This window comes from Euprymna scolopes, chromosome 37 (genome assembly GCF_053919585.1).
Source record: "Euprymna scolopes isolate OS-2025 chromosome 37, ASM5391958v1, whole genome shotgun sequence".
Taxonomy (NCBI): Eukaryota; Metazoa; Mollusca; class Cephalopoda; order Sepiida; family Sepiolidae; genus Euprymna; species Euprymna scolopes.
The window spans coordinates 81,098,217-81,116,004 of NC_136518.1; the positions used below are offsets into that span (position 1 = coordinate 81,098,217).

Consider the following 17,788-nt stretch of genomic DNA (forward strand, 5'->3'; position numbering starts at 1 on the left):
CTCTTGCATGCATATATATATATATATATATATATATATATATATATATATATATATATATATATATATATATATATATACAAGATGTGCAAATCTGCGGCTGGACTGTAGAATCATCTGAGATAGCATGGACGACGAGATGGGGAGAATTCAAAATATCAGCGATCATCTAGAAAGATGCAGCAATCATCATATATATATATATATATATATATATATATATATATATATATATAATTTAAAATCAGCAATAATTTAGAATCAACAATCGCAACAAAAAGAATCAACTTTACCAAAGTTATCTTTGAGGATTTCAATTTTTAATTTGACATTTTCTCCCAGTTGCAACTTGCCATCGGAAATCGACTGTGAATTCTCTGATAACACCAGCTTCATTTCTACTGCGACTGTCTTTGCATCAACGATTTCTTTGTGAACAGAGGTCATCGTGAAAACACTGGAAAAAAAAACATTAACAATTATAATTATAATTTGGCTAGAAGAACACCTGTCCCAGGATAGGTAAAATTATTTCCTAGAACAGAACAGTTTTGCACAATGTTTATGCTTCTTTACGAAGATTAAAATCAATATAATATGTCTAGAATCCTTATTCCAATTTGGTTTAAAATTCATGACATGATTGTAAGGTACTTGTGCAGATTTTTAAAAATGTAATATTTTGTTTAAACAAAAACACTTTTACTAAAATTATGGTTTTCAGTAGTAAAAAAAATGAATTAATTTTTTGCTTTTTTATGAAAATAAAGCATCATAATTTGTAACCATAAAGAAAATTAAATTTTTTTCACAAAAATTATGAAAAAAGCCCCTAAAATACATGTTAGCAAAATCGATATAACGCCAAGAAAAATTAATTTCTCGAACTAACGCTATTATCATTGAATTAAGCATTGTTTATTTAATATTTCCATACAAAAAATTATAATTGCAAAAAATATTTCCTTTTTTTTTTAGATCACATTTTTAGCGTAATTTTTATATGTAAGATTCTAATATTTTTATATGTAAGATTCTAATATTTTTATATGTAAGATTCTAATATTTTATATGTAAGATTCTAATTTTTTTATATGTAAGATTCTAATATTTTTATATGTAAGATTCTAATATTTTATATGTAAGATTCTAATATTTTATATGTAAGATTCTAATATTTTTATATGTAAGATTCTAATATTTTTATATGTAAGATTCTAATATTTTTATATGTAAGATTCTAATTTTTTATATGTAAGATTCTAATATTTTTATATGTAAGATTCTAATATTTTTATATGTAAGATTCTAATATTTTTATATGTAAGATTCTAATATTTTTATATGTAAGATTCTAATATTTTTATATGTAAGATTCTAATATTTTTATATGTAAGATTCTAATATTTTTATATGTAAGATTCTAATTTTTTTATATGTAAGATTCTAATATTTTTTATATGTAAGATTCTAATATTTTTATATGTAAGATTCTAATTTTTTATATGTAAGATTCTAATATTTTTATATGTAAGATTCTAATATTTTTATATGTAAGATTCTAATATTTTTATATGTAAGATTCTAATATTTTTATATGTAAGATTCTAATATTTTTATATGTAAGATTCTAATTTTTTTATATGTAAGATTCTAATATTTTTTATATGTAAGATTCTAATATTTTTATATGTAAGATTCTAATATTTTTATATGTAAGATTCTAATATTTTTATATGTAAGATTCTAATATTTTTATATGTAAGATTCTAATATTTTTATATGTAAGATTCTAATATTTTTATATGTAAGATTCTAATATTTTTATATGTAAGATTCTAATATTTTTATATGTAAGATTCTAATATTTTTATATGTAAGATTCTAATTTTTTTATATGTAAGATTCTAATATTTTTATATGTAAGATTCTAATATTTTTATATGTAAGATTCTAATATTTTTATATGTAAGATTCTAATATTTTTATATGTAAGATTCTAATTTTTTTATATGTAAGATTCTAATATTTTTATATGTAAGATTCTAATATTTTTATATGTAAGATTCTAATATTTTTATATGTAAGATTCTAATATTTTTATATGTAAGATTCTAATTTTTTTATATGTAAGATTCTAATATTTTTATATGTAAGATTCTAATTTTTTTATATGTAAGATTCTAATTTTTTTATATGTAAGATTCTAATATTTTTATATGTAAGATTCTAATATTTTTATATGTAAGATTCTAATTTTTTATATGTAAGATTCTAATATTTTTATATGTAAGATTCTAATATTTTTATATGTAAGATTCTAATATTTTTATATGTAAGATTCTAATTTTTTTATATGTAAGATTCTAATATTTTTATATGTAAGATTCTAATATTTTTATATGTAAGATTCTAATATTTTTATATGTAAGATTCTAATATTTTTATATGTAAGATTCTAATATTTTTATATGTAAGATTCTAATATTTTTATATGTAAGATTCTAATATTTTTATATGTAAGATTCTAATATTTTTATATGTAAGATTCTAATATTTTTATATGTAAGATTCTAATATTTTTATATGTAAGATTCTAATATTTTTATATGTAAGATTCTAATATTTTTATATGTAAGATTCTAATATTTTTATATGTAAGATTCTAATATTTTATATGTAAGATTCTAATATTTTATATGTAAGATTCTAATTTTTTATATGTAAGATTCTAATATTTTATATGTAAGATTCTAATATTTTTATATGTAAGATTCTAATATTTTTATATGTAAGATTCTAATATTTTTATATGTAAGATTCTAATATTTTTATATGTAAGATTCTAATATTTTTATATGTAAGATTCTAATTTTTTTATATGTAAGATTCTAATTTTTTTATATGTAAGATTCTAATATTTTTATATGTAAGATTCTAATATTTTTATATGTAAGATTCTAATATTTTTATATGTAAGATTCTAATATTTTTATATGTAAGATTCTAATATTTTTATATGTAAGATTCTAATTTTTTTATATGTAAGATTCTAATTTTTTTATATGTAAGATTCTAATATTTTTATATGTAAGATTCTAATATTTTTATATGTAAGATTCTAATTTTTTATATGTAAGATTCTAATATTTTTATATGTAAGATTCTAATATTTTTATATGTAAGATTCTAATATTTTTATATGTAAGATTCTAATATTTTTATATGTAAGATTCTAATATTTTTATATGTAAGATTCTAATATTTTTATATGTAAGATTCTAATTTTTTTATATGTAAGATTCTAATATTTTTATATGTAAGATTCTAATATTTTTATATGTAAGATTCTAATATTTTTATATGTAAGATTCTAATATTTTTATATGTAAGATTCTAATTTTTTTATATGTAAGATTCTAATATTTTTATATGTAAGATTCTAATATTTTTATATGTAAGATTCTAATATTTTTATATGTAAGATTCTAATATTTTTATATGTAAGATTCTAATATTTTTATATGTAAGATTCTAATATTTTTATATGTAAGATTCTAATATTTTTATATGTAAGATTCTAATATTTTTATATGTAAGATTCTAATATTTTATATGTAAGATTCTAATATTTTATATGTAAGATTCTAATATTTTTATATGTAAGATTCTAATATTTTTATATGTAAGATTCTAATATTTTTATATGTAAGATTCTAATATTTTTATATGTAAGATTCTAATATTTTTATATGTAAGATTCTAATATTTTTATATGTAAGATTCTAATATTTTATATGTAAGATTCTAATATTTTATATGTAAGATTCTAATATTTTTATATGTAAGATTCTAATATTTTTATATGTAAGATTCTAATATTTTTATATGTAAGATTCTAATATTTTGATATGTAAGATTCTAATATTTTTATATGTAAGATTCTAATATTTTGATATGTAAGATTCTAATATTTTTATATGTAAGATTCTAATTTTTTTATATGTAAGATTCTAATTTTTTTATATGTAAGATTCTAATATTTTTATATGTAAGATTCTAATATTTTTATATGTAAGATTCTAATATTTTTATATGTAAGATTCTAATATTTTATATGTAAGATTCTAATATTTTTATATGTAAGATTTTAATATTTTTATATGTAAGATTCTAATATTTTTATATGTAAGATTCTAATATTTTTATATGTAAGATTCTAATATTTTTATATGTAAGATTCTAATATTTTTATATGTAAGATTCTAATATTTTTATATGTAAGATTCTAATATTTTTATATGTAAGATTCTAATATTTTTATATGTAAGATTCTAATATTTTTATATGTAAGATTCTAATATTTTATATGTAAGATTCTAATATTTTTATATGTAAGATTCTAATATTTTTATATGTAAGATTCTAATATTTTTATATGTAAGATTCTAATATTTTTATATGTAAGATTCTAATATTTTATATGTAAGATTCTAATATTTTATATGTAAGATTCTAATATTTTTATATGTAAGATTCTAATATTTTTATATGTAAGATTCTAATTTTTTATATGTAAGATTCTAATATTTTATATGTAAGATTCTAATATTTTTATATGTAAGATTCTAATATTTTATATGTAAGATTCTAATATTTTATATGTAAGATTCTAATATTTTTATATGTAAGATTCTAATATTTTTATATGTAAGATTCTAATATTTTTATATGTAAGATTCTAATTTTTTTATATGTAAGATTCTAATTTTTTTATATGTAAGATTCTAATATTTTTATATGTAAGATTCTAATATTTTTATATGTAAGATTCTAATTTTTTTATATGTAAGATTCTAATATTTTTATATGTAAGATTCTAATATTTTATATGTAAGATTCTAATATTTTTATATGTAAGATTCTAATATTTTTATATGTAAGATTCTAATATTTTTATATGTAAGATTCTAATATTTTTATATGTAAGATTCTAATATTTTTATATGTAAGATTCTAATTTTTTATATGTAAGATTCTAATATTTTTTATATGTAAGATTCTAATATTTTTATATGTAAGATTCTAATATTTTTATATGTAAGATTCTAATATTTTTATATGTAAGATTCTAATATTTTTATATGCAAGATTCTAATATTTTTATATGTAAGATTCTAATATTTTATATGTAAGATTCTAATTTTTTATATGTAAGATTCTAATATTTTTATATGTAAGATTCTAATATTTTTATATGCAAGATTCTAATATTTTTATATGTAAGATTCTAATATTTTATATGTAAGATTCTAATTTTTTATATGTAAGATTCTAATATTTTTATATGTAAGATTCTAATATTTTTATATGCAAGATTCTAATATTTTTATATGTAAGATTCTAATATTTTTATATGTAAGATTCTAATATTTTTATATGTAAGATTCTAATATTTTTATATGTAAGATTCTAATATTTTTATATGTAAGATTCTAATATTTTTATATGTAAGATTCTAATATTTTTATATGTAAGATTCTAATATTTTTATATGTAAGATTCTAATATTTTTATATGTAAGATTCTAATATTTTTATATGTAAGATTCTAATATTTTATATGTAAGATTCTAATATTTTTATATGTAAGATTCTAATATTTTTATATGTAAGATTCTAATATTTTTATATGTAAGATTCTAATATTTTTATATGTAAGATTCTAATATTTTTATATGTAAGATTCTAATATTTTTATATGTAAGATTCTAATATTTTTATATGTAAGATTCTAATATTTTTATATGTAAGATTCTAATATTTTTATATGTAACATTCTAATATTTTTATATGTAAGATTCTAATATTTTATATGTAAGATTCTAATATTTTTATATGTAAGATTCTAATATTTTTATATGTAAGATTCTAATATTTTTATATGTAAGATTCTAATTTTTTTATATGTAAGATTCTAATATTTTTATATGTAAGATTCTAATATTTTTATATGCAAGATTCTAATATTTTTATATGTAAGATTCTAATATTTTTATATGTAACATTCTAATATTTTTATATGTAAGATTCTAATATTTTATATGTAAGATTCTAATATTTTTATATGTAAGATTCTAATATTTTTATATGTAAGATTCTAATATTTTTATATGTAAGATTCTAATATTTTTATATGTAACATTCTAATATTTTTATATGTAAGATTCTAATATTTTTATATGTAAGATTCTAATATTTTATATGTAAGATTCTAATATTTTTATATGTAAGATTCTAATATTTTTATATGTAAGATTCTAATATTTTATATGTAAGATTCTAATATTTTTATATGCAAGATTCTAATATTTTTATATGTAAGATTCTAATATTTTATATGTAAGATTCTAATTTTTTATATGTAAGATTCTAATATTTTTATATGTAAGATTCTAATATTTTTATATGCAAGATTCTAATATTTTATATGTAAGATTCTAATATTTTATATGTAAGATTCTAATTTTTTATATGTAAGATTCTAATATTTTATATGTAAGATTCTAATATTTTTATATGTAAGATTCTAATATTTTTATATGTAAGATTCTAATATTTTTATATGTAAGATTCTAATATTTTTATATGCAAGATTCTAATATTTTATATGTAAGATTCTAATATTTTATATGTAAGATTCTAATTTTTTATATGTAAGATTCTAATATTTTATATGTAAGATTCTAATATTTTTATATGTAAGATTCTAATTTTTTATATGTAAGATTCTAATATTTTTATATGTAAGATTCTAATATTTTTTATGTAAGATTCTAATATTTTTATATGCAAGATTCTAATATTTTTATATGTAAGATTCTAATATTTTTATATGTAAGATTCTAATATTTTTATATGTAAGATTCTAATATTTTTGTATGTAAGATTCTAATATTTTTATATGTAAGATTCTAATATTTTTATATGTAAGATTCTAATATTTTTATATGCAAGATTCTAATATTTTTATATGTAAGATTCTAATATTTTTATATGTAAGATTCTAATATTTTTATATGTAAGATTCTAATATTTTTATATGTAAGATTCTAATATTTTTATATGTAAGATTCTAATATTTTTATATGTAAGATTCTAATATTTTTATATGCAAGATTCTAATATTTTTATATGCAAGATTCTAATATTTTTATATGTAAGATTCTAATATTTTTATATGTAAGATTCTAATATTTTTATATGTAAGATTCTAATATTTTTATATGCAAGATTCTAATATTTTATATGTAAGATTCTAATATTTTATATGTAAGATTCTAATTTTTTATATGTAAGATTCTAATATTTTATATGTAAGATTCTAATATTTTTATATGTAAGATTCTAATTTTTTATATGTAAGATTCTAATATTTTTATATGTAAGATTCTAATATTTTTATATGTAAGATTCTAATATTTTTATATGCAAGATTCTAATATTTTTATATGTAAGATTCTAATATTTTTATATGTAAGATTCTAATATTTTTATATGTAAGATTCTAATATTTTTGTATGTAAGATTCTAATATTTTTATATGTAAGATTCTAATATTTTTATATGTAAGATTCTAATATTTTTATATGCAAGATTCTAATATTTTTATATGTAAGATTCTAATATTTTTATATGTAAGATTCTAATATTTTTATATGTAAGATTCTAATATTTTTATATGTAAGATTCTAATATTTTTATATGTAAGATTCTAATATTTTTATATGCAAGATTCTAATATTTTTACATGTAAGATTCTAATATTTTTATATGTAAGATTCTAATATTTTTATATGTAAGATTCTAATATTTTTGTATGTAAGATTCTAATATTTTTATATGTAAGATTCTAATATTTTTATATGTAAGATTCTAATATTTTTATATGTAAGATTCTAATATTTTTATATGCAAGATTCTAATATTTTTATATGTAAGATTCTAATATTTTTATATGTAAGATTCTAATTTTTTATATGTAAGATTCTAATATTTTATATGTAAGATTCTAATATTTTTATATGTAAGATTCTAATATTTTTATATGTAAGATTCTAATATTTTTATATGTAAGATTCTAATATTTTTATATGCAAGATTCTAATATTTTATATGTAAGATTCTAATATTTTATATGTAAGATTCTAATTTTTTATATGTAAGATTCTAATATTTTATATGTAAGATTCTAATATTTTTATATGTAAGATTCTAATTTTTTATATGTAAGATTCTAATATTTTTATATGTAAGATTCTAATATTTTTATATGCAAGATTCTAATATTTTTATATGCAAGATTCTAATATTTTTATATGTAAGATTCTAATATTTTTATATGTAAGATTCTAATATTTTTATATGTAAGATTCTAATATTTTTATATGTAAGATTCTAATATTTTTATATGTAAGATTCTAATATTTTTATATGTAAGATTCTAATATTTTTATATGCAAGATTCTAATATTTTTATATGCAAGATTCTAATATTTTTATATGTAAGATTCTAATATTTTTATATGTAAGATTCTAATATTTTTATATGTAAGATTCTAATTTTTTATATGTAAGATTCTAATATTTTTATATGTAAGATTCTAATATTTTTATATGTAAGATTCTAATATTTTTATATGCAAGATTCTAATATTTTTATATGTAAGATTCTAATATTTTTATATGTAAGATTCTAATATTTTTATATGTAAGATTCTAATATTTTTGTATGTAAGATTCTAATATTTTTATATGTAAGATTCTAATATTTTTATATGTAAGATTCTAATATTTTTATATGTAAGATTCTAATATTTTTATATGCAAGATTCTAATATTTTTATATGTAAGATTCTAATATTTTTATATGTAAGATTCTAATATTTTTATATGTAAGATTCTAATATTTTTATATGTAAGATTCTAATATTTTTGTATGTAAGATTCTAATATTTTTATATGTAAGATTCTAATATTTTTATATGTAAGATTCTAATATTTTTATATGTAAGATTCTAATATTTTTATATGTAAGATTCTAATATTTTTATATGTAAGATTCTAATATTTTTATATGTAAGATTCTAATATTTTTGTATGTAAGATTCTAATATTTTTATATGTAAGATTCTAATATTTTTATATGTAAGATTCTAATATTTTTATATGTAAGATTCTAATATTTTTATATGTAAGATTCTAATATTTTTATATGTAAGATTCTAATATTTTTATATGTAAGATTCTAATATTTTTATATGTAAGATTCTAATATTTTTGTATGTAAGATTCTAATATTTTTATATGTAAGATTCTAATATTTTTATATGTAAGATTCTAATATTTTTATATGTAAGATTCTAATATTTTTATATGTAAGATTCTAATATTTTTATATGCAAGATTCTAATATTTTTATATGTAAGATTCTAATATTTTTATATGTAAGATTCTAATATTTTTATATGTAAGATTCTAATATTTTTATATGTAAGATTCTAATATTTTTATATGTAAGATTCTAATATTTTTGTATGTAAGATTCTAATATTTTTATATGTAAGATTCTAATATTTTTATATGTAAGATTCTAATATTTTTATATGTAAGATTCTAATATTTTTATATGTAAGATTCTAATATTTTTATATGTAAGATTCTAATATTTTTATATGTAAGATTCTAATATTTTTGTATGTAAGATTCTAATATTTTTATATGTAAGATTCTAATATTTTTATATGTAAGATTCTAATATTTTTATATGTAAGATTCTAATATTTTTATATGTAAGATTCTAATATTTTTATATGTAAGATTCTAATATTTTTATATGTAAGATTCTAATATTTTTGTATGTAAGATTCTAATATTTTTATATGTAAGATTCTAATATTTTTATATGTAAGATTCTAATATTTTTGTATGTAAGATTCTAATATTTTTATATGTAAGATTCTAATATTTTTATATGTAAGATTCTAATATTTTTGTATGTAAGATTCTAATATTTTTATATGTAAGATTCTAATATTTTTATATGTAAGATTCTAATATTTTTGTATGTAAGATTCTAATATTTTTATATGTAAGATTCTAATATTTTTATATGTAAGATTCTAATTTTTTTATATGTAAGATTCTAATTTTTTTATATGTAAGATTCTAATATTTTTATATGTAAGATTCTAATATTTTTATATGTAAGATTCTAATATTTTTATATGTAAGATTCTAATATTTTTATATGTAAGATTCTAATATTTTTTATATGTAAGATTCTAATATTTTTTATATGTAAGATTCTAATATTTTTATATGTAAGATTCTAATTTTTTTATATGTAAGATTCTAATATTTTTATATGTAAGATTCTAATATTTTTATATGTAAGATTCTAATATTTTTATATGTAAGATTCTAATATTTTTATATGTAAGATTCTAATATTTTTATATGTAAGATTCTAATATTTTTATATGTAAGATTCTAATATTTTTATATGTAAGATTCTAATATTTTTATATGTAAGATTCTAATATTTTTATATGTAAGATTCTAATATTTTTATATGTAAGATTCTAATATTTTTTATATGTAAGATTCTAATATTTTTATATGTAAGATTCTAATATTTTTATATGTAAGATTCTAATTTTTTTATATGTAAGATTCTAATATTTTTATATGTAAGATTCTAATATTTTTATATGTAAGATTCTAATTTTTTTATATGTAAGATTCTAATTTTTTTATATGTAAGATTCTAATATTTTTATATGTAAGATTCTAATATTTTTATATGTAAGATTCTAATATTTTTATATGTAAGATTCTAATATTTTTTATATGTAAGATTCTAATATTTTTATATGTAAGATTCTAATATTTTTATATGTAAGATTCTAATTTTTTTATATGTAAGATTCTAATATTTTTTATATGTAAGATTCTAATATTTTTATATGTAAGATTCTAATATTTTTATATGTAAGATTCTAATATTTTTATATGTAAGATTCTAATATTTTTATATGTAAGATTCTAATATTTTTATATGTAAGATTCTAATATTTTTATATGTAAGATTCTAATATTTTTATATGTAAGATTCTAATATTTTTATATGTAAGATTCTAATATTTTTATATGTAAGATTCTAATATTTTTATATGTAAGATTCTAATTTTTTTATATGTAAGATTCTAATATTTTTATATGTAAGATTCTAATTTTTTTATATGTAAGATTCTAATATTTTTTATATGTAAGATTCTAATATTTTTATATGTAAGATTCTAATATTTTTATATGTAAGATTCTAATATTTTTATATGTAAGATTCTAATATTTTTATATGTAAGATTCTAATATTTTTATATGTAAGATTCTAATATTTTTATATGTAAGATTCTAATATTTTTATATGTAAGATTCTAATATTTTTATATGTAAGATTCTAATATTTTTTATATGTAAGATTCTAATATTTTTATATGTAAGATTCTAATATTTTTATATGTAAGATTCTAATTTTTTTATATGTAAGATTCTAATATTTTTTATATGTAAGATTCTAATATTTTTATATGTAAGATTCTAATATTTTTATATGTAAGATTCTAATTTTTTATATGTAAGATTCTAATATTTTTATATGTAAGATTCTAATATTTTTATATGTAAGATTCTAATATTTTTATATGTAAGATTCTAATATTTTTATATGTAAGATTCTAATATTTTTATATGTAAGATTCTAATATTTTCCTTGCCTGAATGAATGTGTAATCTTCAGCGTAACATAATTTTAATATATCTTGAAAAATAAAAAAAATTATTTAAAAGCAGAAACACAGAAAAATAATTAAATTAAAAACTGGTAAAAATTATGCAAACGTTCACGATAGGAATGTACGGATGCACAGCTAGGGAAAAAAAAAAGAAAACCAGTCGGTCTTGCACCTCCTCGCGCTCTTCAACCACCCGATGTAATTTTCAGATGGCCATTTAGCTTTCTGAAATTTTGGGCTTTCGTAGAACTCATGCTAGACGAATTTTCATTCGTTTTGATTGTGCGAAGCCAGAGTTTCTCACTTTTGGGAGCTAATTAAGCTATTTTTTTTTTGTAAAAAGAAGGCGTGTTTTTTTTGTTTTTTTTTAATTTAATTCAATATCTTAGGCCTCTACTAATTATCTTTGAAATAGATCCAGAAAACTAATATTTATCTTTCAAAGGATTTTTTAAATGAATTTATTTAACTCCAAATCTAGCTGAACTTGTCAGTCTCCAAATGTTGCCATGAAAACATGTTTCATTAACTTTTTTTTGTGTGTAAAAACATTTTTTTTTCTTTTTGGAAATTAATTTTAGGCTTTAATCTTTCAAATACAATCAAAAAATAATCGGAAACTTACAAAAAAATTATGATAAACCGGCTTTCAAAACTATGTCCCCCTATAAGTTTTCTGCCATTAATGTACGTACCTAGTAAAAGCACTATTGGCTTATTAATATTAGACAAATAACTGCAGATGGCCGAAACAGTGTCAAAATAAGAAATTAATTGAACCCTCAAAAGAATTGCATTACATGTGACGTTAAATGCATCATTGCAAAGAGAGGCTCCGTGAGCGACGGATGTGGTTGGAGGTACACAAACCTTTTCTTAAAAATTTCTTTGACAAATAAATAAATATAAATAAATAAATACGATTATTATTGTACTATTATCGTATTTATCAAATCAAAATTTCTAGAAATAGAGTATGCTCTGTTGAACTCATAGTACTTGTTCCCCTCTCGACATACATACTCCTGACTAACCCACAAAGCAATCAAACTCTACACCTTCAATCTTGAGATCCCTAAATACCGAAGCCTTCTACTGTAATGGTTTCTCCCCTTAAATTGCTAGACTTTGGAATTCCCTTCCTGTTTCCTGCTTCTCTGACTCTACTAACTTGCTGAAGTTTAAATGTAATGTGAACAGACATCCTGCTGCTCAACTCCCACAGTCCCTTTTTAGATTAGATCTCAAATAGTAACCCTTACATTCCAAGTGGCAATATTGAAAATTTTTGTTTCAAGTGAAAAATAATAAAGAAATTTCAAATGTCTTTACAAACCTATGCAATGGATTATTAAGTTCGCATTGGATGGTGTAAACCCGATCGTGTTCCAAAAAGAAATACTCATGACTTTTAATGGCAAATTGCACTTCGAATGATCCATTGAAAATCTGTGAAAGAAAAAAAATATGCATAAAAAGGGTCAAAATATTGTGGCATAGTCCCTGGCTTTAGTAAAGGCCATTTTTAATGACAATAGTGACTCGCGTGTAGCTAAGGACCACAGCAAAATCATTCAAACACGGTAGCGCTTGAATGATTTTGTTAAGTGGCAGTTTTAGTCATTTAGAACTGCTTTAAAGCTTCACCGCTCACTCATTTTTCAACCAATATAATCTCCAAATAATCCTAAAAACACTGTGGATATTGTTTACTTTCACAGATCTTGTTTTTGACGATCAGGTGATTCCATCTTTTAACAAAGAGATGGCAGGTGTGTGTGTGTGTGTGTGTGTGTGTGTGTGTGTGTGTGTGTGTGTGTGTGTGTGTGTGTGTGTGTGTGTGTGTGTGTGTGTGTAAGTTGTTGGAATCTGTGTTAAATACAGAAGGAATCAACCATCTCAGCAAAAATAACCTTCTTAGTGACACACAATATGGTTTCCGTTCTGCTAGATCTACAGCAGATGTGCTTACAGTTATATCTCATAGGATTAGCGAATCTCTCGACAGAGGCAACCTTTCTAGGGCAATTGCTCTTGACATATCAAAGGCCTTTGATAGGGTATGGCATAAAGGTTTACTTCACAAGATATCCAGCTATGGTAGAACTGGAAATGTTTTCTCAATTATTAAATCATTTCTCTCTTATAGGTTCATAAGAGTAGTAGTTGATGGGCAAAAATCAGAAGCTCACAGTATTAATGCTGGAGTCCCTCAGGGGCCCATCCTGGGCCCAACTCTTTTCCTGATCTACATTAATGATCTTCCAAATCACATCCTTACATCATTTGTAGACATTTTTGCTGATGACACTACCATCTATGGTAGCACATCTAAGACAGTAAACGACCAAGTTCTGTCATATTATCTCTCCTCTGATCTTGATCACGTTGTACAATGGGGAAAGGAGTGTCTGGTTACTTTTAATGCATCTAAAACCAAGCTTTTATCTTTAGATCATCAACGTTCTGATACCCATCTGGCATCAATTAAAATGAATGGCTCTCGTCTTGGGGAGGCCTCGTGTTTTGACAAGCTTCTGGGCTTGACCTTTACTCCTGATCTTAAATGGAATACGTACATCAAATCTGTTGCCAAGGCTGCTGGAAAAATGGTCGGATCCTTCTATCGATCCAGTAGATATCTCACTGCTGATGCAATTCTCTATCTATATAAGAGCCAGGTACGTCCAAGGATGGAATACTGTTGCCACATCTAGGCAGGAGCTGCTAGAAAGGACTTGTCCTGCCTTGATAGGGTTCAGAATAGCCTCGTAGGAGATGTCCTTTTCTCTTCCCTGCAACCTCTTTCACACAAAGAGATGTTGCGAGTTTGTCTCTACTTTATCGTTATTTTCATGGAAAGTGTTCGACTGAGCTTCAATCTATGGTCCCCCCTCGCCAAACTTTCACAAGAAACACTCGACTAGCTGAAAACACTATCAATAATTCCCCCCACTCTTTATCTGTGCCTAAACCTAAAACATAGATTCCATGATCAAAGCTTCTTTCTTAGAACTGCACGCCTGTGGAATTGTCTTCCGTTTTCCTGCTTTCCAGCTGTCTATAATATGGTTGTCTTCAAGTCCAACGTGAACAAGTTTCTGATGAGCCGTTCCACTTAAGTTAACAAATTTACCGAACTTCCATTACTATCGATTACTATATTGTCCTTTTGACTACTGTACACTCTTTAACCCTTATCCTTGAGTGGCCTCTCGGCCTTGATAAGTGGTGACGTCTATGTAAATATATATAAGCGAGATAAGACACTGATAGAATTTAGATGAAAAATCCTGATAGATATTACTTGAAGGAGATCCTAGCCAAAAAGGAAAACCTCAATATTTAAGAATAGAGCAATATATAAGTTTTGTGGTTAAATTTTAAATTCTGAAAAAACAACATATAGAGACATATATTCGATTTAAGAATTTATTGCTTGACAAAAGGAATATATGGAAGGGGTTATTTTAATTTTCTTAATCCATGGATTTTCAACAATGGCACATATCATCAGAGGAAATGAAATGCAGTTAGTAAAATGTTCAGCTGCTAATGGACGCTATTTTGCTTTTCAGTACAATTGTTGAAATTAGTTTTTTGAGTGGTTGTGGATAAGTATATATGGAGAAAATTATACGAAAAGAGAAGTTGATGCAACCTGGGTATGTGTGTGTGTGTGTGTGTGTGTGTGTGTGTGTGTGTGTGTGTGTGTGTGTGTGTGTGCACGCATGTGTGTGTGTGTAACTATATATATATATATACATATTTATATATATATATTTAAAATAAAATTTCAGTTGATCTCTTTTTTTGCCCTATATTTTTCGCGCCTTTTAACGTCATTTTGTCTTGGTCATTTTGACATATGCTTTTCTATTTTATATTTAATTCTATCACCATTTAATCTTTTTTTTTTCTTCACGGATTTTTATTAATTACACTTTGTCTCGGCAACTGTGTCAAATGCATATCTTATTTTTATTTTATTAATATTATTGGAATGTTTTCCCCTTTTCCTTGTACATATTTGTGAATTATTCCACGGATTTCAGCCTTTTGGATTATTTTGGACCATCTTCCAATTACATGATTTCCTTGGATTTTACTTGTGTGAATGGAAATTTAATTAACTTTCTTGGATTTACATTTTTGGATTTTACTGTCATTGGGTACTTTACCTTTCACCTGACTATCCATTCACGTGAAATCACTTTTTTCTTCACCCCATTCCCTCTGCTTCACTTTTTGTTATCAAGTAAGATCTTTGACTTACTTGCAGTTTCATCAAATACTTTTGTATGCAAAATCCGATCCCGCATTTTGCTAATTCCTACCCTCTGATGAGAAGGAAAGTATTTCTTTGAAACTCCGCGGATTAAGGACTATCCACTTATTAAGTGTTTCCTTTTAAGATTAAATATGTTTTTAACTCTTTTTCAAAATGTTTTTTAACATGTTTTATTAACTATTTGCTCTTATATATATATATATATATATATATATATATATATATATATATATATATTAAATTGTAATTCAATTCAAAAAACTCTCATTGAAATGAAATGAAGTGGTTGAGTTTCATATCAAAGAATTTTTATTATTCTAAGCAAGACAAAGAATGTTTTAGAAAATTAATCTCCTTAACCTATAGGGTTTCGATGTCTACCATCTCATCAGAGGAGCACAGACAATAATTTCAACAAATAACAGGAAAATTAAAAAAGCGCTGGATATACCAATTGACCTAATACCTAGTAACAAATGCAATTGCATAAATAAAAATGAATGCCCCCTTAATAACGATTGCATACACAAAGACATGGTATACGCCTGCACAGTCACGCAATTACCAAAACATAAAAACAACCAATCAAACGAGGAAAACAATGAATATAGTCGAAGTGTTCAGAACGCAAACATATATAGGGAAACATATGGTGAGGGCTCGAATAATAATAACAACAGAAACAACAACAGCCAGGCTAACGTATCCAATAATATAATTCCCAGTGAAGACCAGTTTAGGACTAACCAGAGCCAAGGCTATGAATCCCCATGCCTCTTCTTTGCCCAACCCCCCAATATAGGACTCAATAGAAATGGGACCGATGAACAAATAAACAGTAATAAAACAAGGAAAACATTCACATATATAGGTGCATCATCAAGCTTAATAAAAATAAGAATCTCAAACCACCTACATTCCTTCAGAAATGAAAGATCTCAAAACAATGATAATAATAGTACATCTTTAACCAAATTAATCAACAGCCTAGAGGACAAGAAAATTCCATATTCAATAAAATGGAGAATACTGAATAAATCTAGATCATATGCCCCAGGGGATAAGTTTTGCAATCTTTGTATATCCGAGGCAGTTAACATCATAACCTTCAATAAACCCATAATAAATACCAAGAACGAGCTAGTGTCCAGATGTAAACACAAGAAAAAATTTAAATACAGCCATCTTAAAATAAAATAGCATACACTCTCGGTATAAATGAGAAATAGGTAAAAACAAAGTACTAAATACATATCAGTCTTGACTAAAATCTAAACAATTACTTTGCTAATATAATAATGTTCATTTTCTAAAGAAAGGTTCTTAATCACCTCTTTTAACACATAAAATAACTTTCTCTTTTTGTATATATGCACATGTTAAGTAGAGCCTTACTATAAGCATATTAACATACTACACTTTAAATCTCCTACACGTAATTTGCCCTCTAAGATCTAATTATAGTAGTATTTCCAAAAACATGTAGCTTCCCAATTAAAGAATTTAAAATTCCGCCCCCATCTACTAACCAGAAAAGGAGTAAAAATTCCCCATTGCAAGTTAATATCCAGATCCGTACGTATAAACAAGAAAGAACTATACTCATTGATGTGTCATCCCTGTTGATACTAGGTTAATTAAAT

General features: G+C 21.0%; 1 protein-coding gene across 3 annotated transcripts in view; it reads right to left on the reverse strand.

The window, feature by feature from the left end:
- LOC145261251 (uncharacterized) overlaps positions 1 to 17,788 on the reverse strand; it is a 116,796-nt gene that overhangs the window by 20,263 nt on the left and 78,745 nt on the right. For all 3 annotated transcript variants that reach the window (XM_080119643.1, XM_080119642.1, XM_080119645.1), the window contains one exon: positions 294 to 457. In XM_080119643.1, the coding sequence (XP_079975769.1) occupies positions 294 to 457 (164 nt within the window). The remainder of the gene's footprint in view (positions 1 to 293; positions 458 to 17,788) is intronic.